The 25,894-nt window shown below is 44.8% G+C and overlaps 1 protein-coding gene across 1 annotated transcript in view; it reads right to left on the bottom strand.

Moving 5' to 3' along the window:
• ACP3 (acid phosphatase 3) overlaps positions 1–25,894 on the bottom strand; it is a 74,455-nt gene that overhangs the window by 39,643 nt on the left and 8,918 nt on the right. The window contains exons 2-4 of the mRNA XM_056520652.1: positions 20,219–20,314; positions 12,192–12,278; positions 863–1,015 (exon numbers count right to left, since the gene is read on the bottom strand). Coding sequence (XP_056376627.1) covers positions 863–1,015; positions 12,192–12,278; positions 20,219–20,314 — 336 coding nt within the window. The remainder of the gene's footprint in view (positions 1–862; positions 1,016–12,191; positions 12,279–20,218; positions 20,315–25,894) is intronic.

Below are 25,894 nucleotides of genomic sequence, written 5' to 3' on the forward strand. Positions count from 1 at the left end.
GTTATCTGGTAAAACAAACTGCTAAAACATTATTTTGTCCAAGTTCCTGAGGACGCTAAGACCCATTCACACTGCAGAATTTCCAAGTGGTACCTGACAAAAAAATTTCCCTTGGGCATCCTGTTGCCGCAATCTACTATTGTTTTCATTGGGATTCTGCTGCATTGTGCACATGGCAGAATTTCAGCAGTGGCAACATCTGCTGAAGAAGTTCTAATTCTGAACTCAGCAGGAAGAATCAACATGTTCATTCTGTCTGCTTCATCTGCTCTGAAATTCATTGGTGCATTTTTCTGCTGCCCATGAAATGTAAATTCTGGCCAGATATTCCGTCATGTGAATAGGCCTTAAAGGGGTATTCCAGGCAAAAACATTTTTTTATATATATCAACTGGCTCCGGAAAGTTAAACAGATTTGTAAATTACTTCTATTAAAAAATCTTAATCCTTCCAATAGTTATTAGCTTCTGAAGTTTTCTGTCTAACTGCTCAATGATGATGTCACGTCCCGGGATCTGTGCATGATGGGAGAATATCCCCATAGGAACTGCACAGCTCCCGGGACGTGAGTCATCAGAGAGCAGTTAGACAGAAAACAACAATTCAACTTCTGAAGCTAATAACTATTGGAAGGATTAAGATTTTTTAATAGAAGTAATTTACAAATCTGTTTAATTTACCGGAGCCAGTTGATATATAAAAAAAAGTTTTGGCCTGGAATACTCCTTTAACATGTGGGTTTTATATAATTTTCTTTGCCTGTTTCATGATTAAGATATCTTCTAATCTGGCACTTTTAAATATTTACTATGTATACTTATGCATGTCAATACGTATTTTGCAATGGAATTTTAAAACTCACATGGTCATCTGAGAGGGGCACTGTATGGACTGGAATTGGCCGCCATGTAATATTTTTGTTCCAGACTTGCTTGCCAACAGGTGGATATAGACCAGCAAGGTTTGCCTGGGCACTCATTAATGTACGATCCATATCTGTGCTTCTCACATAAACCTAAAGGCAGAGAATAATGTCAGAATAACCCATTACTGTACATACATAAAGATTGGTTACACTGTGGCAGCATTAGGGTCTATTCACATGTACAGTATTCTGCATAGGTTTGATGCGCAGGATTTCAAGCTGTGTTCAGTCATTCAGTTTACATTGAAATCTGCAGCAAAAAATCTTGCGCAACAAATCTGCGCAGAATACTGTATGTGTAAATAGACCATTAAAGTGTTACTGTCCTAAAAAAAAAAACACTATTGATTTCATAGAGACAAGTGTTTTGATTGGTGTATGTCTGGTTGCTGAGACCCCCACCCAAGGCTGCCATCAGAAATGTTGGGACCCCTTACACAGCTCAAGGCCTGGGCCCCAACCCCGTGGCTTGCCTGCTATCTTTCCCTTTGTCTATGAAAAACATATTTTAAAACACAGGACAAGAAAAAATTTTCAGGTTGCAATGCGGCCGAGACCTGACATCACTAGTCAGCTGATGACAGGGAGCCGTTCTGCTTCAATGGGTGGAGTGATCACTTGGGGGGAGAGAGATCAATCTGTAACTAATGCAACAGCTCTAGGCATCCTGATTGAAAACCACAGGTCTTTTGAATGGTTGCATCACATTTATGTTTCAATGGGTGGGGTGGCTGATGTGTGGGAGGAAGGAAAATGGAATTATGGGATTTGTGGGCAAAAAAGAAAAGTCAAACAGGAAATACCAGGTCACAAAAAGCTAGCCACAGTGTTATAGTAATCTCACAATATAGCCATTTAGCCTCAAGACAAGCGCAGATCCTTCCTAAGCATGTCCATTACTGTCTACCAGGTACGTACTAAAATCCCCTTATGGTAGATAACCCCTTAACTACCACGGACGTAAATGTACATCCTGGTTTGGCGGGAATTCCCGCACCAGGACGTACATTTACGTCCTGTGTATGACCGCGAGCATCAGAAGGGTGCTCGCGTCATACACAGCAGGACCCTCCGGTAATGCCCTAAATCCGCGATCGCGTGGATGTCCAACATTAACCCCTCCGATGCCGTGATCAATACAGATTACGGCATCTGCGGTATTGCGGCACTTTGATTGGATGATCGGATCGCCCGCAGCGCTGCCCCGGGGATCCGATCATCCAGCATGACAACTGGAGGTCCCCTTACCTAGCTCCGGCTGTCTCCCGGGGTCTTCTGCTTTGGTCTGCGATCGAGCAGACCAGAGCAGAAGATCACCGATAATACTGAGCAGTGCTGTGTCCTATGCATAGCACTGCACAGTATTAGCAATCAAACGATTGCTATAGATAGTCCCCTATGGGGACATAAAAAGTGTAAAAAAAAAAGTAGAAAAAAAAAAAAAAAAGTAAAACAAAAGTGAAAAATCCCCTCCCCCAATAAAAATGAAAATTGTCAGTTTTTCCCATTTTACCCCCAAAAAGCGTAATTTTTTTAAAAATAAACATATTTGGTATCGCCGCGTGCGTAAATGTCCGAACTATCAAAATATAATGTTAATGATCCCGTACGGTGAATGGCGTAAATGTAAAAAATTTTAAAAAACCTACAAATCCTGCTTTTTTGTCACATTTTATTCAAAAAAAAATTATAAAAAATGATCTAAAAGTTTTATATATGCAAATGTGGTATCTAAAAAAAGTACAGATGACGGCGCAAAAAATGAGCCCTCATACCGCCCTATATACGGAAAAATTAAAAAGTTATAGGTGGTCAAAATAGGGCGATTTTAGATTACTGATTACTAATTTTTTTTAAGCAGTACAAAAATATAAAAGTATCTAGCCATGGGTATCATTTTAATCGTATTGACCCACAGAATAAAGAACACCTATCATTTTTACCGTAAAGTGTACAGTGTGAAAACAAAACCCTCCAAAATGTGCAACATTTTGGTTTTCATTTAAATTTCCTCCCTAAAAATTTTTTTTTGGGTTCACCATACATTTTATGGTAAAATGAGAGGTGTCATTACAAAGTACTATTGGTCACGCAAAAAACAAGCCCTTATATGGGTCTGTACATGGAAATATAAAGGAGTTATGGATTTTAGAAGGTGAGGAGGAAAAAACAAAAACGCAAAAATAAAATTGGCCTGGTCCTTGAAGTGAAAATGGGCTTGGTCATTAAGGGGTTAACTCCTGAGAAGTTTCTAGTACATAGTAGATAAAATCCTAATAAATGTAAAAATAATCTTGTACTAATATATTCATTAGTCAGAGTATAGAGTTTTTTCTTAAATAAATCTATTTACTGTACTATATTGTATAAGATGATGTGCTAAAAACCAGTAAAGTCCAAATAATCTAGATGGATTTGCTGCAGACATTTTTCACAGAAAATATGCAGGAAAATCTCAATGCAAAGTCTGTTTGGAAAATCTCTGCAGTATGTAGATGTGATTTGAAAAGTTACTTGTACTTTGCTGGTACTGTAATCCGCAGTTATGTAGCAGAAATTTCCAGCAACTAAAAATACATATATATGAATAGGGTTGTTTATGCAGAATGTACTTAAATCTCTGCAATACATCCACCATGTGAATATACTTTAAGACCAATGTCACATAAGCTTATTACATCTACATTTTTGTACCCATATTATGCCACATATTCGGCTAAGTACATCATAGGACATGCAGTTACTCTATTCCAGATATCCCACTGAAGGGTTCCTTATTTTACAAAAAAAAATCACATTTTTGATTTAATATTGTATTTCCTAATTTATTCACAAAATAAAGACATCAAACAATCATATATGTAAAAATGTATTGGCCTTTAAATTTAAAGTGCATCTCTATGTTTAAAGAAAATTAAACTGACCTTTTTCAGTGCTCCTTCACAGTTTTGTGTTTTACAGATCCATCATAAAGCATTTACAACCATGAATGGGCCATTACTGCCACAAATTCATATTAATCCAAATAAAATAAATTGTGGCATATTTAATCGCCGTCTATAGTAATGAGCTATTGTTCCTTGAAAGCAAGGTCAGAAATATCTGGGCCTCATATAGGCAAATGATCAGGGTCACTGAACTCATTATTATATCTAGGATAACAAGGAAAATAGAAAAAAACAGCGCTCAGAGAAAACACCAAAAATCACTAGAATTCACTAGATAATAAGGTAGGATTAATATCTATATAGCACTCACTTCACTGAAGGTATTTGTGGAAAAAGGATATAAATCCCTGATCCAAAACCCCCCATCCAAGTCAGCTTTGAAGTACAACCCCAGGCAGGAACAGGTCACCAGGTGATCCAATGGGTATATTTCATATTCTTTTATTGGGCGACGCGTTTCAAAGGTAAAATCTACACCTTTTTCATCAGGCTTGAATGTATATAATAAAAATATCCTTTTATACTTACAATTAGGATCCACATCCTCCTCGTCTACGCGATGGGTATCCGGCGTCAGCTTCAGGTTCTCATGGTGCCGGCTTCCGAGGTCACCCGGTCACTTGACCGGGTTCCCTCGTGATCAGCGTCATGCGTCGTCAGCCGCGTCATATGACTCGGCGGCGCAGCAAGAATAGAAGACCAACCACTGCATGATTAGACACAGGGGAGTGGTCACATGTATACCAAGGGGAGGTCACATGATCCCTGTGCGCTCCATACTGGAATGCACAGTGGAAACCTCCTCTGTGTTTCATGTTAGAAGTCACCGTGCGTTCCATAGTGGAACACGCATTATATCTAGACTCAAGGTAAACTCATTATAAATAATTTAGTAATGTATATAGAGAATATTAGTGATAATAAGACTAGTTTACCCTCAGGAATATATACTATATAATATTAATATGGATAATAATCGGGCATGTTTGTCCCATTCTTAAAAGGGAGGATGTGCATCCCTAATATAACACATTGTTATTAATCAATTAATTAAAATACATAAGATCTTATGAATACAAAAAATTCCCAAAAAATTCATAATAAATAGATAAACAAAATTATAAATGATAAATTCCCAAAAAATTCATAATAAATAAATAAACAAAATTATAGATAATAAATAAGCAATTGATTAAAAATAAAAAAAACTAGACATTTAATAAATGATTAAATCTATTCTAATACACCTGTTCTAAGGTCTCATTCAAGCCGTTAGGCTGTAACGTATTAAGTTTAAAAATCCAGTACATTTCCTTATTACACAATAGTTTATAATCATCACTATAGATTTTCTCCAAAGGGGTTACCTTCATTAACGTGTAATCTTTATTATGTATATCATTGAAATGTCTGGACACACTGTGATTAAGAAACCCATTGGTAATATTTGATCTGTGTTTATTGACCCTTTGTCTTAATGTATTAATTTTTGTACCTACGTATCTAAAATGGCAGGGACATTCTAACATGTATATAATGTAATTGCTGCCACAATTACAATAATTTTTTAAAATATATGGCTTCTCCTGTTCCATGATGATCACCTGTGTCCTCTTATTACAGATGAGGGGGCAACATTTACATCTGCTATTACCACATTTATATGCTCCCTTTATTTCCTCTCATCCAAAGATGGTTCCAATTTTACTATGTGTTTTTTTCTTTTTTTGATTGATTGCAATAGATGGGGCCACCATGTTTTTAAGGGTCTTAGCCCGCCTAAATATGCACTTTGGTTTAGCTGATATTCTGGGACCCAATATTGGGTCACCAGTGATAAGATTCCAATTTTTCCTAAGGATATTTTTTACTTTGGAGTGGGAGACACTGGAGACACTATATCTAGTTATAAACGATCTCTTTCCCCCACATTATTAATGTTTTCATTTTTATCGCATTTTTCAAGGCAATCCTCTTGCTTTAATTTATCTATTTTCCTATGTGCATTATCAATAAGGGGCTTAGGATACCCTTTTTCCCTAAAGCGTTTTTCCAGAACCCTGAGCTGTTTTTCGCATTTCACAAAATTTTCAAACTCGCTATTTTTCATGGACCAGTTCACGTTTGAAGTGGATTTGAAGGGCCTTCATATTAGAAATGCCCCATAAAAGACCCCATTATAAAAACTACACCCCCCAAAGTATTCAAAATGACATTCAGTAAGTGTATTAACCCTTTAGGTGTTTAACAGGAATAGCAGCAAAGTGAAGGAGAAAATTCAAAATCTTCATTTTTTACACTCGCATGTTCTTGTAGACCCAATTTTTGAATTTTTGCAAGGGGTAAAAAGGAGAAAATTTTTACTTGTATTTGAAACCCAATTTCTCTCGAGTAAGCACATACCTCATATGTCTATGTTAATTGTTCAGTGGGCGCAGTAGAGGGCTCAGAAGGGAAGGAGCGTCAAATGGTTTTTGGGGGGCATGTCACCTTTAGGAAGCCCCTATGGTGCCTGAACAGCAAAAAAACACACATGGCATACCATTTTGGAAACTAGACTCCTCAGGGAACGTAACAAGGGGTAAAGTGAACCTTAATACCCCACAGGTGTTTCACGACTTTTGCATATGTAAAAAAAATAATTTTTTTTTACCTAAAATGCTTGGTTTCCCAAAAATTTTGCATTTTTAAAATGTGTAATAGCAGAAAATACCCCCCAAAATTTGAAACCTAATTTCTCCCGATTCAGAAAACACCCCATTTGGGGGTGAAAATTGCTCTGCTGGCGCACTACAGGTCTCAGAAGAGAAGAAGTCACATTTGGCTTTTTGAAAGCAAATTTTGCTCTGGGGGCATGCCGCATTTAGGAAGCCCCTATGGTGCCAGAACAGCAAAAAAAAAAAACACATGGCATACCATTTTGGAAACTAGACCCCTCGGGGAAAGTAACAAGGGGTAATGTGAACCTTAATACCCTACAGGTGTTTCACGACTTTTGCATATGTAAAAAAAAAAAATTATTTTTTACCTAATATGCTTGGTTTCCCAAAATTTTTACATTTTTAAAAAGGGTAATAGCAGGAAATACCCACCAAAATTTGAAGCCCAATTTCTCCCGATTCAGAAAACACCCCATATGGGGGTGAAAAGTGCTCTGCTGGCGCACTACAGGTCTCAGAAGAGAAGGAGTCACATTTGGCTTTTTGAAAGCAAATTTTGCTCTGGGGGCATGCCGCATTTAGGAAGCCCCTATGGTGCCAGGACAGCAAAAAAAATAACACATGGCATACCATTTCGGAAACTAGACCCCTCGGGGAACGTAACAAGGGGTTAAGTGAACCTTTATACCCCACAGGTGTTTCATGACTTTTGTATATGTAAAAAAAAAAATTTTTTTTTTTACCTAAAATGCTTGTTTTCCCAAAAATTTTACATTTTTAAAAAGGGTAATAGCAGAAAATACCCCACAAAATTTGAAGCCCAATTTCTCCCGAGTACGGCGATACCCCATATGTGGCCCTAAACTGTTGCCTTGAAATACGACAGGGCTCGAAAGTGAGAGTGCCATGCGCATTTGAGGCCTAAATTAGGGATTGCATAGGGGTGGACATAGGGGTATTCTACGCCAGTGATTCCCAAACAGGGGGCCTCCAGCTGTTGTAAAACTCCCAGCATGCCTGGACAGTCAGTGGCTATCTGGCAATACTGGGAGTAGTTGTTTTGCAACAGCTGGAGGCTCCGTTCTGGAAACAGTGGCGTACCAGACATTTTTCATTTTTATTGGGGAGGGGAGGGGGGCTGTGTAGGGGTATGTGCATATGTAGTGTTTTTTACTTTTTATTTTATTTTGTGTTAGTGTAGTGTTTTTAGGGTACAGTCACACGGGCGGGGGTTCACAGTAGTTTCTCGCTGGCAGTTTGAGCTGCGGCAGAAAATTTGACACAGCTCAAACTTGCAGCCGGATACTTACTGTAATCCTCCGCCCATGTGAGTGTACCCTGTACGTTCACATTGGGGGGGGGGGAACATCCAGCTGTGGCAAAACTGCAACTCCCAGCATGTACGGTCTATCAGTGCATGCTGGGAGTTGTAGTTTTGCAACCGCTGGAGGCTCCGTTTTGGAAACAGTGACGTACCAGACGTTTTTCATTTTTATTGGGGAGGGGAGGGGGGCTGTGTAGAGGTATGTGTATATGTAGTGTTTTTTACTTTTTATTTTATTTAGTGTTAGTGTAGTGTAGTGTTTTTAGGGTACAGTCGCATGGGCGGGGGGTTCACAGTAGTTTTTCGCTGGCAGTTTGAGCTGCGACAGAAATTTTGCCGCACCTCAAACTTGCAGCCGGATACTTACTGTAATCCTCCGCCCATGTGAGTGTACCCTGTACGTTCACATTGGGGGGGGGGGAAACATCCAGCTGTTGCAAAACTACAACTCCCAGCATGTACGGTCTATCAGTGCATGCTGGGAGTTGTAGTTTTGCAACAGCTGGAGACACACAGGTTGTGAAACACCGAGTTTGGTAACAAACTCAGTGTTTTGCAACCAGTGTGCCTTCAGCTGTTGCAAAAGCTACAACCCCCAGCATGTACGGACAGCAGAAGGGCATGCTGGGTCTTGTAGTTATGCAACAGCCTGAGGCATACTACATTGGCTGGGGATGCTGGGGATTGTAGTTATGCAACAGCTGGAGACACACTGGTTTACTACTTAACTCAGTGTGCCTTCAGCTGTTGCAAAACTACAACTCTCAGCAGTCACCGACAGCCAACGGGCATGCTGGGAGTTGTAGTTATGCAACCACCAGATGCACCACTACAACTCCCAGCATGCACTTTAGCTGATTGTGCAAGCTGGGAGTTGTAGTTACACAACAGCTGAAGGTACACTTTTACATAGAAAGAATGTGCCTCCAGCTGTTGCAAAACTACAAGTTCCAGCATGCCCATAAGGGCATGCTGGGAGTTGTGGTGGTCTGCCTCCTGCTGTTGCATAACTACAGCTCCCAGCATGCCCTTGTTGCATGCTGGGAGCTGTTGCTAAGCAACAGCAGGAGGCTGTCACTCACCTCCAACGATCCTCGCCGAACAGGTCAGTCCCTGGTCGTCTCCGCCGCCGCCGCCGCTGCTCCTGGGGCCCCGATCCCAACAGGGACGCCGGGGATCGGGGTCCCCAGCACCGGGGGTCGTCTTCCCGCACCCGCTCACGTCCTCCGGAAGAGGGGCGGAGCGGGTTGCGGGAGTGACACCCGCAGCAGGCGCCCTGATTGGTCGGCCGGTAATCCGGCCGACGAATCAGGGCGATCGTGAGGTGGCACCAGTGCCACCTCACTCCTGCAGACTCTGGCTGTTCGGGGCCGTCTCTGACGGCTCCGATCAGCCAGTAATTCCGGGTCATCGGGTCACTGGAGACCCGATTGACCCGGAATCCGCCACAGATCGCTGGACTGAATTGTCCAGCGATCTGCGGCAATCTCCGACATGGGGGGACATAATGACCCCCCTGGGCGATATGCCGGGATGCCTGCTGAACGATTTCAGCAGGCATCCGGCTCCGGCTCCCCTCCGGCTAGCGGTGGGGGCCCGAAATGCTCAGGGCGTATCCATACGCCCTCGGTCCTTAAGGACTTGGAAACGGGGGCGTATGGATACGCCCTATGTCCTTAAGGGGTTAAGGTGCCAGCACTGATTTATTATTCTATGTATAATAAAAAAATCTACATTTTTTCTTATACTTTTTGACTTTTTGCATCAATTAACACAGTATTAAAGATCTTAAAGGGAAACTGTCAATCAGTTTTACCCCACTAACCCATTAGGTGACACTGATGATAACATTTCTTACCTACCCGCTGATCCGTTGTCCCGTTCCCCTGTTATCCTGCTTGTTCGGTGGCAGGCTTGGTGTGCAGGCGGAGCTTTATGAGCATGCTGATGTTGCCATTGCTGCTTCTTCACTCGGGGTAGCTGCGAGCAGGCGTGGGAAACCAGCAGCAGTGATGTCAGCATGCTCCTGGAGCTTTGCCCACGCACCAAGCCTTCTGCCCAAATAAGGAGGATAGCAGATGAATGGGACCATGGATCGGGGGTAGGTAAATATGGTTATCATCAGTGTCCCCTTCACTACACACCTGTACCAATAGGTTAGTATGGGTGAAACTGATGACAGTTTCCCTTTAATTAAAAGTGCTGTTGCTCATTAGGAACCTTCATTGTTACCTCCCAAGAGATCTGTCCTGGTCATGTGGTGGTCATAAGGGTGCCTGATTCAATAGAAGATACCCTGTGATAACTGTACATTAACCATAAGTGCCTGTATCATCATTATGTGACCAGGGCCATTGTTATCAACCGAAGTTCCTGTTAAATGGCAGTAAACATATGGTACTTCATGAAAACTGTGAGAAAAAGAGCAACTCATCTACAAAGAATATTAGTAAATAACTGATATCCCTTTTATAAAGAAAAATCTATTTGATGAAACTGAAGTACCACTTTAATATTACAATTCATCTGCATATACTGTATGGCGGTTGAAACTTCCCCTAGGTGATTGCCAGCGATTTCTTGAGCTGGACTCCTGTCGATCAGTTAATTTCTGGATTGACTTTAGTCATAAAAGGGTTAATACCTGAGACGACCTATTAAAATTATATTTTTATTATGTTTTACAGATCTCTGCATTCAAGCACAGCAAAAAAAACGCATATGCAATGCTTCTAAATCTTTGCTAACTTATGCTATCCAATTTTTTTTTTAAATTAAAAGGCGGTGTCATAGAAGGTCTATTAACCATACTATCAGTATTACGCCATAGTTTGTACTTCCCATAGTTTAAACACATGCAGGGGTGTGGAAATTTTATTTAAAAAAAACTACTTGTCCACGGGACTAAAATGGAGCAAAATCTACTTGTCCCTCATGATGATCTACTTGTCCTAGCCAATTTTCTCTTTTACACTTTCGTTTTTTCCTCCTCGTCCTAAAATAGTCATAACTAACTACTATAATGATATTAATTGTTTCATAACATATGCTCCAAAGCAAAAACAAAAAAATATTGGTGAAGTGAAATTGAAATAGTAAAAGATAAATTAGCAAATTTAGTGGTTTTCTTTTCTACGCCATTTTCCTTGTGGTTGAGCTAACATGTTAGTTTGATACTTTAGGCCGGCCTGATTACAGCAATATCAGATTTGTATAGTTTCCGTCATGTTTTACTAATAAAAAAAAAATTCTGAACTTTTTAGAATTCTTTTTAATTGCCATTTTCTGACCCCTGTAGCTTTTTTTTCCGCATAAGAAGGTGTATGAAGGCAATTTTTTGCGCCATAATCTGTTTTTTGTATTGGTACCATTTTGGTACTGATCTGCCTTTTTAAGCGCTTTTAACTTTTTTTCTGGGATATTATAAAAATTGCAATTCTGTGTTTATTTTTTTTTTTGCATTTCCGTCATTTCCCCCTGGGATACATAATGTTATATTTTAATATTTCATACAATTATGCACGCAGCGATACCAAATATATTTATTTTTATTTTATATTATATTTTTATTATGTTTACATGTTTTTATATAGGAAAGGGGGTGATTTGAACTTTAAACATGTAAGGGGTCAATGTATGTCTTTTAAACTTTTAGTAAAACTTTTTTTTTTCTTTACACTTTATTAGTCCCTTAGGGGACTTTTAGGAGGAATCATTAGGATTCCTTATACAGATCAATAGAGTTCTATTGAACTCCATTGATCTGTCTGCTCTGCGATCCATTGATAGAGCCTTGTCCAGCCAGGCTCTATCAATGACAGAGCCACGGACACCAGGTAATCAGAGGTAAGCCCTCCGGCTTCCTCTATAGTGGCATAGTGGATGGCCCAACAACCCCCCCCCCTTCCCCCGCGATCGCGCTGTGGGGTGAGGGGGCGGGGTGCGGGTGATCCACCCCTCTAACCCACCAGGGAGCATTCACATGTCCCTTTAGACGCCACTGTCAGCTTTGACAACGGTGATCTAAAGGGTTAATAGCCAGCCGCAGCGATCGCCACATGCTGGCTATAAGTGGCGGCCCCCAGCTACTGAAAACAGCCAGGGGCTGCAGAGTATAGAGCTAGTAGGAGTCAGAAGCCTGCTCCATACACCCCTCTGAGCACCGCCGTGCTTGTTGGGGGCCTTTAGGTCTGGCCCAGCTTGCCCGAAGCAGTGCGAAGGGCCTGAAAAATTCTTCTGCCCGGTGCCCGGAACTGCTTGTCCCAGTGTCGGGCGATAGGAATTCCACATCCCTCACATGGAAAGCAAGTGTTGGAAAGCACTGATATATTTACCTCATGCCTGCTATAGGTTTCATTCAGAAATCCAGAATATCTCTTCCGTAGATACATCCCCAGCTCATAGTGTTGCTCTATACCAAGCTGTTAATTGAGAGAGAAAAGAATTGATGAAGAAAGTCAACAGGATTCATATTTACGTTATCACTATTTTATGATGTTTGTAAATTGTTGAAAAGCCACATTGTATTGTATAGGAAAGGTCATAGACTGACATTAAAATAGTGTCCACTCTTTAAGAATAGTTGTTTCACGGATCAATCCCCACTGCTTGATCCTCATAGTTGTTATTGTGGATGAATGATGAAAATAAAACATTCACCAAGACATATTTAGTTCTTTTAATGCAATGTAGTTATTCATTTAGCAATATCTTGTATACTTACTGTTACGCCGAGCGCTCCGGGTCCCCGCTCCTCCCCGGAGCGCTCGCTTCTCTCTCGCTACCGCAGCGCTCCGGGCAGCTCCACTGACCCGGTGCGCTGCGATACCGTCTCCAGCCGGGATGCGATTCGCGATGCGGGTAGCGCCCGCTCGCGATGCGCATCCCGGCTCCCGTACCTGACTCGCTCTCCCTCTGTCCTGTCCCGGCGCGCGCGGCCCCGCTCCCTAGGGCGCGCGCGTGCCGGGTCTCTGCGATTTAAAGGGCCACTGCGCCGCTGATTGGCGCAGTGGTTCCAATTAGTTTGTTCACCTGTGCACTCCCTATTTATACCTCACTTCCCCTTCACTCCCTCGCCGGATCTTGTTGCCATTGTGCCAGTGAAAGCGTTTCCTTGTGTGTTCCTAGCCTGTGTTCCAGACCTCCTGCCGTTGCCCCCGACTACGATCCTTGCTGCCTGCCCCGACCTTCTGCTACGTCCGACCTTGCTTCTGTCTACTCCCTTGTACCGCGCCTATCTTCAGCAGTCAGAGAGGTTGAGCCGTTGCTAGTGGATACGACCTGGTCACTACCGCCGCAGCAAGACCATCCCGCTTTGCGGCGGGCTCTGGTGAAAACCAGTAGTGACTTAGAACCGATCCACTAGCACGGTCCACGCCAATCCCTCTCTGGCACAGAGGATCCACTACCTGCCAGCCGGCATCGTGACAGTAGATCCGGCCATGGATCCCGCTGAAGTTCCTCTGCCAGTTGTCGCCGAGCTCACCACGGTGGTCGCCCAGCAGTCACAACAGATAGCGCAACAAGGCCAACAGCTGTCTCAACTGACCGTGGTGCTACAGCAGCTACTACCACAGCTTCAGCAATCATCTCCTCCGCCAGCTCCTGCACCTCCTCAGCAGCGAGTGGCCGCTTCTGGTCTACGACTATCCTTGCCGGATAAATTTGATGGGGACTCTAAATTCTGCCGTGGCTTTCTTTCCCAATGTTCCCTGCACTTGGAGATGATGTCGGACCAGTTCCCTACTGAAAGGTCTAAGGTGGCTTTCGTAGTCAGCCTTCTGTCTGGAAAAGCTCTGTCATGGGCCACACCGCTCTGGGACCGCAATGACCCTGTCACTGCCTCTATACACTCCTTCTTCTCAGAAATTCGAAGTGTCTTTGAGGAACCTGCCCGAGCCTCTTCTGCTGAGACTGCCCTGTTGAACCTGGTCCAGGGTAATTCTTCCGTTGGCGAGTACGCCGTACAATTCCGTACTCTTGCTTCAGAATTATCCTGGAATAATGAGGCCCTCTGCGCGACCTTTAAAAAAGGCCTATCCAGCAACATTAAAGATGTTCTGGCCGCACGAGAAATCCCTGCTAACCTACATGAACTCATCCATCTTGCCACTCGCATTGACATGCGTTTTTCCGAAAGGCGTCAGGAGCTCCGCCAGGATATGGACTTTGTTCGCACAAGACGTTTTTTCTCCCCGGCTCCTCTCTCCTCTGGTCCCCTGCAATCCGTTTCTGTGCCTCCCGCCGTGGAGGCTATGCAGGTCGACCGGTCTCGCCTGACACCTCAAGAGAGGACACGACGCCGCATGGAGAATCTCTGTCTGTACTGTGCCAGTACCGAACACTTCCTGAAGGATTGTCCTATCCGTCCTCCCCGCCTGGAAAGACGTACGCTGACTCCGCACAAAGGTGAGACAGTCCTTGATGTCTACTCTGCTTCTCCACGTCTTACTGTGCCTGTGCGGATATCTGCCTCTGCCTTCTCCTTCTCTACTATGGCCTTCTTGGATTCCGGATCTGCAGGAAATTTTATTTTGGCCTCTCTCGTCAACAGGTTCAACATCCCAGTGACCAGTCTCGCCAGACCCCTCTACATCAATTGTGTAAACAATGAAAGATTGGATTGTACCATACGTTTCCGCACGGAGCCCCTTCTAATGTGCATCGGACCTCATCACGAGAAGATTGAATTTTTGGTCCTCCCCAATTGCACTTCCGAAATCCTCCTTGGACTACCCTGGCTTCAACTCCATTCCCCAACCCTGGATTGGTCCACTGGGGAGATCAAGAGTTGGGGGCCCTCTTGTTTCAAGGACTGCCTAAAACCGGTTCCCAGTACCCCTTGCCGTGACTCTGTGGTTCCCCCTGTAACCGGTCTCCCTAAGGCCTATATGGACTTTGCGGATGTTTTTTGCAAAAAACAAGCTGAGACTCTACCTCCTCACAGGCCTTATGATTGTCCTATTGACCTCCTCCCGGGCACTACTCCACCCCGGGGCAGAATCTATCCTCTGTCCGCCCCAGAGACTCTTGCTATGTCGGAGTACATCCAGGAAAATTTAAAAAAAGGCTTTATCCGTAAATCCTCCTCTCCTGCCGGAGCCGGATTTTTCTTTGTGTCCAAAAAAGATGGCTCTCTACGCCCTTGCATTGACTACCGCGGTCTTAATAAAATCACGATAAAGAACCGCTACCCTCTACCCCTCATCTCTGAACTCTTTGATCGCCTCCAAGGTGCCCACATCTTTACCAAACTGGACTTAAGAGGTGCTTATAATCTCATCCGCATCAGAGAGGGGGATGAATGGAAAACGGCATTTAACACTAGAGATGGACACTTTGAGTATCTGGTCATGCCCTTTGGCCTGTGCAACGCCCCTGCCGTCTTCCAAGACTTTGTTAATGAAATTTTTCGTGATCTCTTATACTCCTGTGTTGTTGTATATTTGGACGATATCCTGATTTTTTCTGCCAATCTAGAAGAACACCGCCAGCATGTCCGTATGGTTCTTCAGAGACTTCGTGACAATCAACTTTATGCCAAGATAGAGAAATGTCTGTTTGAATGCCAATCTCTTCCTTTCCTAGGATACTTGGTCTCTGGCCAGGGACTACAAATGGATCCAGACAAACTCTCTGCCGTCTTAGATTGGCCACGCCCCTCCGGACTCCGTGCTATCCAACGTTTTTTGGGGTTCGCCAATTATTACAGGCAATTTATTCCACATTTTTCTACCGTTGTGGCCCCTATCGTGGCTTTAACCAAAAAAAATGCCAATCCCAAGTCTTGGCCTCCTCAAGCGGAAGACGCCTTTAAACGGCTCAAGTCTGCCTTTTCTTCGGCTCCCGTGCTCTCCAGACCTGACCCATCTAAACCCTTCCTATTGGAGGTTGATGCCTCCTCTGTAGGAGCTGGAGCGGTCCTTCTACAAAAAAAATTCTTCCGGGCATGCTGTTACTTGTGGTTTTTTTTCTAGGACCTTCTCTCCGGCGGAGAGGAACTACTCCATCGGGGATCGAGAGCTTCTAGCCATTAAATTAGCACTTGAGGAATGGAGGCATCTGCTGGAGGGATCAAGATTTCCTGTTATTATTTACACCGATCACAAGAACCTCTCCTATCTCCAGTCTGCCCAACGGCTGAATCCTCGCCAGGCCAGGTGGTCTCTGTTCTTTGCCCGATTTAATTTTGAAATTCACTTTCGGCCTGCCGATAAGAACATTAGGGCCGATGCTCTCTCTCGTTCCTCGGATGCCTCGGAAGTTGAACTCTCTCCGCAACACATCATTCCTCCTGACTGCCTGATCTCCACTTCTCCAGCCTCCATCAGGCAAACTCCTCCAGGAAAGACCTTCGTCTCTCCACGCCAACGCCTCGGAATCCTCAAATGGGGTCACTCCTCCCATCTCGCAGGTCATACAGGCATCAAGAAATCTGTGCAACTCATCTCTCGCTTCTATTGGTGGCCGACTCTGGAGACGGATGTCGTGGACTTTGTGCGAGCCTGCACTGTCTGTGCTCGGGATAAGACTCCTCGCCAGAAGCCCGCTGGTTTTCTTCATCCTCTGCCTGTCCCCGAACAGCCTTGGTCTCTGATTGGTATGGATTTTATTACAGACCTACCCCCATCCCGTGGCAACACTGTTGTTTGGGTGGTCGTTGATCGATTCTCCAAGATGGCACATTTCATCCCTCTTCCTGGTCTTCCTTCAGCGCCTCAGTTGGCTAAACAATTTTTTGTACACATTTTTCGTCTTCACGGGTTGCCCACACAAATAGTCTCGGATAGAGGCGTCCAATTCGTGTCAAAATTCTGGAGGGCTCTCTGTAAACAACTCAAGATTAAATTAAACTTTTCTTCTGCATATCATCCTCAATCCAATGGACAAGTAGAAAGAATTAACCAGGTCTTGGGTGATTATTTACGACATTTTGTTTCCTCCCGCCAGGATGATTGGGCAGATCTTCTACCATGGGCCGAATTCTCGTATAACTTTAGAGTCTCTGAATCTTCCTCCAAATCCCCATTTTTCGTGGTGTACGGCCGTCACCCTCTTCCCCCCCTCCCTTGCCCTCTGGTTTGCCCGCGGTAGATGAAGTGACTCGTGATCTTTCCACCATATGGAAAGAGACCCAAGTTTCTCTTTTACAGGCTTCATCTCGCATGAAAAAGTTTGCCGATAAGAAAAGAAGAGCTCCCCCCATTTTTGCTCCCGGAGACAAGGTATGGCTCTCCGCTAAATATGTCCGCTTTCGTGTCCCCAGTTACAAACTGGGTCCACGCTATCTTGGTCCCTTCAAAGTCTTGTGCCAAATTAATCCTGTCTCTTACAAACTTCTTCTTCCTCCTTCTCTCCGTATTCCTAATGCCTTTCATGTCTCTCTTCTTAAACCACTCATCATCAACCGTTTCTCTCCCAAATTAGTTTCTCCCACTCCTGTCTCCGATTCTTCTGACGTCTTCTCAGTGAAAGAGATACTGGCCTCCAAGACGGTCAGAGGAAAAAAGTTCTTTTTGGTGGATTGGGAGGGCTGTGGACCTGAAGAGAGATCCTGGGAACCTGAGGACAACATCCTAGACAAAAGTCTGCTCCTCAGGTTCTCAGGCTCTAAGAAGAGGGGGAGACCCAAGGGGGGGGGGGTACTGTTACGCCGAGCGCTCCGGGTCCCCGCTCCTCCCCGGAGCGCTCGCTTCTCTCTCGCTACCGCAGCGCTCCGGGCAGCTCCACTGACCCGGTGCGCTGCGATACCGTCTCCAGCCGGGATGCGATTCGCGATGCGGGTAGCGCCCGCTCGCGATGCGCATCCCGGCTCCCGTACCTGACTCGCTCTCCCTCTGTCCTGTCCCGGCGCGCGCGGCCCCGCTCCCTAGGGCGCGCGCGCGCCGGGTCTCTGCGATTTAAAGGGCCACTGCGCCGCTGATTGGCGCAGTGGTTCCAATTAGTGTGTTCACCTGTGCACTCCCTATTTATACCTCACTTCCCCTTCACTCCCTCGCCGGATCTTGTTGCCATTGTGCCAGTGAAAGCGTTTCCTTGTGTGTTCCTAGCCTGTGTTCCAGACCTCCTGCCGTTGCCCCCGACTACGATCCTTGCTGCCTGCCCCGACCTTCTGCTACGTCCGACCTTGCTTCTGTCTACTCCCTTGTACCGCGCCTATCTTCAGCAGTCAGAGAGGTTGAGCCGTTGCTAGTGGATACGACCTGGTCACTACCGCCGCAGCAAGACCATCCCGCTTTGCGGCGGGCTCTGGTGAAAACCAGTAGTGACTTAGAACCGATCCACTAGCACGGTCCACGCCAATCCCTCTCTGGCACAGAGGATCCACTACCTGCCAGCCGGCATCGTGACACTTACTTGCCTTACTCCCACCCCCAGCCACCATTATCACAGAGTCTGTCACGTTACCTGTATTGCTGGGGACACAATAGCCAATCACTGGCTAGGGCGGAACACCAATGCCTCACACTGGACCCAGCTCTTCCCCTTCTAGTACTGGGGTCAGTACGAGACATTGCTGCTAAGCCAATCACTGGATACAACATTGTCCTGTCTCAGCCAGTGATTAGCTGAGCAGCAATGTGAAATATTGACCCTCGCAATTGTAGTACAACAGTCACAAGGAGCAAGGAAGGTAAGTACCATGTTTATAACAAAAAAAAAAACATGTATCGGAGCACTCATCCGATGAATGGAACATCCAGACCCATACGATCGTCCACTTTGGACCGGAGCGGGGAGGCGGCACTTGCATTTGCATTCCTTTCAGACGGGGTTAAAATCTGTGGAGTATGCGTGATGACGCATGTGCGGCCTGGCGAAGCTCCAAGTGGCGTGATACGGTCCATGGCCAGCGTCTGAACTCCCCTGGTTCCATCTGCCGCCTCCCCGCTCTGGTCCGAAGTGGACGATCGTATGGGTCTGTATGTTCCGTTCATCGGGTGAGTGCTCCATTACATCTGTTTTTTTTTGTCATATTCATGGACTGCATATTCTTACGTGAGCATCAGCTGTCATATCCAGATCCCTAGCGACACCTCCTACATAGCCTTAGTGCATCAGATCCACACATTGTATGTATGCCTACAGTGCCGACTTTCTTTCTTTTCTCTTTGCTATTGTTTAAGTACCATGTTTGTTTATGCAGGCAGCCTGGGCATATTTATAACTTTAAAAAAAAAAAACATCAAACCCCCCCACCCCACTTTTTACTGGACAACCCAAATGTATTACAGAAAGTCTTTGCAAATTAATTCTTCATTCTGTCTGTCACATTACTGGTAAAATGAAGTAAAACCTAGCTGCCGAGGGCTGTCATTTGTAATTCAAAGAATGCCTGAATCAGAACAGAAAGCCACTCTATGTTCTTGCTAAGGGGGCCCCCTCCTATAATGTCCATATACTTTAATAGAGCATATGGACAGGAGTTGTCCAATCAGATAACCTCTTTAAGGGGTCAAAAGAGTTGTCAACTTTAATCTGTAAGAGAACTTGCCAACCAGTGTTTAAATCCCCTGCAGAGCAACCACAAGGAAAATAGGGTAATTGTTCATTTTCATTGAAAAGGTTTGTAATGGGTGGTTTAAATGTTTGCCTTTGAACAGAGGCGTAACTTCTAGCTTCTAAGCCCCGATGCAAAATCTGCAACACGGCCCAATGTGCCAATTATAATACTGGTCTCTTATGGCCTTTGGGGTTCCCTTAGGAACTAGGGGCCCGATGCAAAATCTGTGTAGAGAAAGAGTAGTGCACTTGCGTATAGCAACCAATCAGATTTGTGCTTTTACCTTTTAAAAAAGCATCAGAAAAATGATAGAAGTAATCTGATTGGTTGCTCCACTGTACCTGCACAGATTTTATGAAATATCCCCCTTTATGCCTGCAGACCTAAGCACACAGCCCAAGTAGATATGGGAATCCAGACCATATAGTCATAAAACATGTCTGAACGCGGGGGGTCCCGCCGCTAGGGACCCCCACTATCGTGCATGCAGCATGCAGCGCTGCAGCCCTGGAGTCTGCCGGGTCACGACTACGGGGCCGGAGTATCGTGACGTCACGACTCCGACCCTGTGTGACGTCACGTCCCGCCCCCACAACTCAAGTCTATGAGAGGGGATAAGATGTCTTAGGGCCGGAATACCCTTTTAAAGCCTACAAACTGGGTTTATGCAGAATCTAGCTATACTCTACTGATTAAATGAGGCAGAGGGGGAGGAGTGCACAACCAAAAGGGGTAGCCACATCCCCCATACCTGCAATACAAAAAGCTAAGAATGTCAGCAATATTTATAGTGCATACATGCCTTAGATTTTGCAAAGTTCAGCTGAAACTTTGTGTTATTTTTTCATTTGCATATACCTCAGTGAGCTGTCCAAAGCCATCAGGCCAAGAGTCTTCATGATACATGTCTTTAGGATACGTCTTAGTTGGGCTTCTATCACCATGCCGAAATACCTTTAAAAGAACATTCACACTAGTTAAAAAACACACACATATATATATATATATATATATATATATATAAAATGACAAAAAATTTGTTTGCAGCACTACTTCTACATACATGAACTCTATCACAGTCCATCCAACATAGAAAACAATGGTGCAGTACTCCAAAATTGCAAAGAAAAAAAGTGGATTTATTGTCTCACATCATAGCAGCAATGTTTCAATTCCACACTGGAACCTTTTTCAAGCTTGAGAAAGGTTCCAATGTGGAACTGAAATGTTGCTGCTATAATGTGAGACAATAAATCCGCTTTTATCTTTGCAATTTTGGAGTGTTGCACCATTGTTTTATATATATATATATATATATATATATATATATATATATATATACTAGCTGAGTACCCGGCGTTGCACGGTTTTTCCTTCCTCATTCTTTTTGGGGTGGAAAATCAACAGAGGAAGAAGCTTTTGACTTCATATCCCATCCCCATATATTATTGTCATAGCCCAACCCAATATCCCGTCCTCATACCCCGACCCCCTATCCAGTCTTCCTATCCCGTCCTCCTATCCCATCCTCCTATCTCGACCTCCTGTCCCGACCTCCTATCTCGACGTCCTATCCCATCCTCCTATCCTGACCTCCTAACTCGACCTCCTATCCCACCCTCCTATCCCAACCTCCTATCCCATGCTCCTATCCCCTCCTTCTATCTCCTCCTCCTATCTCGACCTCCTATCTCAACCTCCTATCCCGACCTCCTATCCCGACCTCACATCCCGACCTCCTATCCAGTCCTCCTATCCCGTCCTCCTATCCCATCCTCCTATCTCGACCTCCTGTCCCGTCCTCCTATCTCGACGTCCTATCCCCTCCTCATATCCTGACCTCCTATCTCCACCTCCTATCCTGACCTCCTAACTCGACCTCCTATCCCACCCTCCTATCCCAACCTCCTATCCCATCCTCCTATCCCCTCCTCCTATCTCCACCTTCTATCTCGACCTCCTATCCCGACCTCCTATCCCGTCCTCCTATCCCGACCTCCTATCCCGACCTCCTATCCCATCCTCCTATCTCCACCTCCTATACTGTCCTCCTATCTCCACCTCCTATACCGTCCTCATATCCTGACCTCCTAACTCGACCTCCTATCCCACCCTCCTATCCCATCCTCCTATCCCCTCCTCCTATCTCGACCTCCTATCCCGACATCCTATCCAGTCCTCCTATCTTGACCTATTATCCCGTCCTCCTATCCCGCCCTCCTATCCCGTCCTCCTAACTCGACCTTCTATCTCGACCTCCTATCCCGACCTCCTATCCCGTCCTCCTATCCCATCCTCCTATCTCGACCTCCTATCCCGACCTCCTATCCCATCCTCCTATCCCGACCTCCTATCCCATCCTCCTATCCCATCTTCCTATCCCGACCTCCTATCCCGTCCTCCTATCTCGATCTCCTATCCTGTGCTCATATCCCAACCGCCTATCTCAACCTCCTATCCCGTCCTCAAATCCTGTCCTCATATCCCGACCTCCTAACTCAACCTCCTATCCTGACCTCATATCCCGACCCATAATATGTGCACCAGGTATTAAAACCAACTAATTACCTAACCCCGAGGCCGTAGCCTGGGGTGCAAAACACCTCTAAATAGTCCCCCCTTAAATATAACTGTGTTTCCACAGTTTGCCTCTTGAAAATGCCGTGGAGACGGCGAAACATGTAGAGGCGGCAATCTAGTGTTTTAAGTCGGTGTCAGAGTAGGCATATAGGGCTGCTGCAGAGCCCTTGACAGTGGAGCAATGTCGCTCAGATCTCACAAGCACTAACCTACCCGACATCCTATTTTTAATACTCACTTTACTGGGTTTACATTAATTTTCATTTAACTGGATATATAATAAAAGTTATATTTTAGGGGGGACTATTTAGAGGTGTTTTGCACCAAAGGCTACGACCTCGGGGTTAGGTAATTAGTTGTGGTCTTTGGCCTTTATAGTCCCCTTTTGGTCTAATTTGGGTTTTTTGCAGGTATTGAAATATCTCCAGCCGTACAGAAGTTATGTGGGAACATACATTTCCCATTGATTTTCATGGGACTTTAAACAAAAACCCAGACCCTCACAAATGGGGGTGGTTAAGGGTTAAATTAACTATCCTATATTTTAAGTGGACATATAAGTAACATGTGACCAAGTATTATCGAAATATCTCCAGCCGTTTGGAAGTTATGCAGTAACATATATTTCCCATAGAGTTGTATGGGACTTTAAACATAAACCCCGCCCCTGGCAAATGGGGGCGAGTAAGGGTTAAATTACCTATCCTATGTTTGTTGTTGACATATAAGTAACATGTGTGCCAAGTTTCATGTTAATATCTTTAGCCGTTTGGACGTTTTTGTGGATCATATATACAGACATATATATACACACACACACACATTGAGTTTTATATATATAGATATATATACACAATATTAATTACAATAAACAAATAATTAAAATAAAATAATTGGTCTTCATTTCTTTATAACATGGAGCAGCTATAAAAATGTACAAGCTATTTAACCATTTAAAGGGGTACTTCGGCGCTTAGACATCTTATCCCCTATCCAAAGTATAGGGGATAAGATGCCTGATCGCGGGGGTCCCACGGCTGGGGACCCCTGTGATCTTCCACGCCGCACCCCGTTAGAATCAGTCCCCAGAGCGTGTTCGCTCCAGGTCTGATTACTGGCGATCACGGGGACGGAGCATAGGGATGTCACGGCTCCGCCCCCGTTTGACGTCATGCTCTGACGTGACAGCTGTCACACCCCTCCAATAGACTTGCATTGAGGGGGCGGAGCGTGACATCACATGGGGCGGAGCCGTGACGTTACTATGCTCCGTCCTCTTGTTCGAGATGAACTCAGCCTGAGGACCTCCAGCGGTTCCGGATGCCGCTAAAGGTGGGTGCTGCATGGTAGATCCCGGGGGTCCCCAGCAGGATCTGACATCTTATCTATATTATATACCTACAAAAATTAGCCCAGAGAAAATTATTTTATGTAACCAACATCTCTTTATTAATCACAACCAATGACAATAGGTAGAAAAAACCCATAAAAAATACCCACCCTTAAAAATGCCCCCCCACACACACACAAAGGCAGGATGTGGGGAACCCAATATATAGATACAATAGAAATGTACAGTGTCCCTATCAGCATGCCATCATATAATAATTAGATCAAGTACTGTACCTGTCGGTAGCATGCTGAACACATCCCCACGCTCCTACCACCTCGACACGTATTTCGGGCAATCCCTTTCTCAAGAGGCTCCATTTGGATGGAGGATAAGATGTCTAGGGGCGGACTACCCTTTAAGGACCAAGCGTTTTTCTGTTTTTGCAGTTTTGTTTTCTCCTCCTTATCTTTTAAAAATCATAACCATTTCAATTATGCACCTAAAAACCCTATGAGTTTTTTTTTTGCGCCACCAATACTACTTTGTAAAGACATCAGTCATTTTACCCAAAATTCTACAGCGAAACGGAATAAAAAAATCATTATACGGCAAAATTGAAGAAAAAAACGCCGTTTTGTAAATTTGGGGGCCTTTCGTTTCTACGCAGAAAATGTTTAGGTAAAAATGATACTTTACCTTTATTCTGTAGGTTCATATGATTAAATTGATACCCTACTTATATATTTTGATTTGTTGTACTGAAAAAAATCATAACTACATGCACGAAAATTTATACATTTAAAATTGTCCTCTTCTGTCCCCTATAAACTTTTTTATTTTTTTGCGCACAGGGCTGTATGAGAGCTCATATTTTGTGCCGTGATCTCAAGTTTTTATCTGTACAATTTTTGTTTTGATCTGACTTTTTGATTGCTTTTTATACACTTTTTTATGGTATAAAAAGTGACCAACTGTCACGATGCCGGCTGGCAGGAGGTGGATCCTCTGTGCCAGAGAGGGATTGGCGTGGACCGTGCTAGTGGACCGGTTCTAAGTCACTACTGGTGTTCACCAAAGCCCGCCGCAAAGCGGGATGGTCTTGCTGCGGCGGTAGTGACCAGGTCGTATCCACTAGCAACGGCTCAACCTCTCTGACTGCTGAAGATAGGCGCGGTACAAGGGAGTAGACAGAAGCAAGGTCGGACGTAGCAGAAGGTCGGGGCAGGCAGCAAGAATCGTAGTCAATAAGGCAAAAGCAGGAGGTCAAGTACACAGTATGGACAAACACAGTAACGCTTTCACTAGGCTCTAAGGCAACAAGATCCGGCAAGGGAGTGCAGGGGCAGTGATCAGATATAGTCTGGGAGCAGGTGGAAGCCAATTAAGCTAATTGGGCCAGGCACCAATCATTGGTGCACTGGCCCTTTAAGTCTCAGGGAGCTGGCGCGCGCGCGCCCTAGAGAGCGGAGCCGCGCGCGCCAGCACATGACAGCAGGGGACCGGGACGGGTAAGTGACCTGGGATGCGATTCGCGAGCGGGCGCGTCCCGCTGTGCGAATCGCATCCCCGACGGCCAAGACAGTGCAGCGCTCCCGGTCAGCGGGACCGACCGGGGCGCTGCGGAGAGAGAGACGCCGTAAGCGCTCCGGGGAGGAGCGGGGACCCGGAGCGCTAGGCGTAACACCAAAAATACGCTATTTTGGAAATTGGAATTTTTTGCGCTTACGCCATTGACCGTGCGGTTTATTTAACTATATATTTTTATATTTCGGACATTTATGCACACGACGATACCACATATGTTTATTTTTAATATTATCATACATTTTTATATGGAATTTGGGAAAAGGGGGGTGATTTAAACTTTTAATAAGGAAGGGGTTAATGTGTGTGTTTTTAAACTTTTTAAAACTTTTTTTTAACACTTTTAGTCCCCTTTTTAGTCCCCTCATTTGATTCCTCATACAGATCAATGTGGTTCCATAAAACCACATTGATCTGTGTGCTCTGCACTCGATTGATAAAGCCTGGTCCTGCCAGGCTTTATCCTTCTCAGCGCAGGAGCCGGCATGGAAGGAGAGGTAAGCCCTCAGGCTACCTCAGCAGTGGATCGCTCCCCCTGTGATCATACTGCAGGGGCTCAATCCACCCCACTGGACCACCAGGGATGGGATAAAGGCACCATTAGACGCCGCTGTCAGCTTTGACAGCAGCAATCTAAAGGGTTAATACCCGGCCGCGGAGATCGCCGCATGCCGGCTATTAACGCCGGCCCCCAGCTACAGGAATCAGCTGGGGGCCGGCTGGTATGACGTGGGCTCGAGTTGGGAGCCAGCACCATACCCCGTTAACGGCACATGGACGAGTATAGACGTCCATGGTCGTTAACAGGTATAAACAACTGAAAATATGTCATATTCTAGGTGGAAAGTGTCCCCCAAGTGCAGTCACAAAAACCATCAAGAGCTACATAGAAACTGTCTCACATGCGGACCGTCCCAGGAAAGGAAGACCAAGAGTCACCTCTGCTGCGGAGGATAAGTTCATCCGAGTCACCAGCCTCAGAAATCTCAGGTTTACAGCAGCTCAGATTAGAGACCAGGTCAATGCCACACAGAGTT

The sequence above is a fragment of the Hyla sarda genome, chromosome 5 (assembly GCF_029499605.1).
Source record: "Hyla sarda isolate aHylSar1 chromosome 5, aHylSar1.hap1, whole genome shotgun sequence".
NCBI classification, from domain to species: Eukaryota; Metazoa; Chordata; class Amphibia; order Anura; family Hylidae; genus Hyla; species Hyla sarda.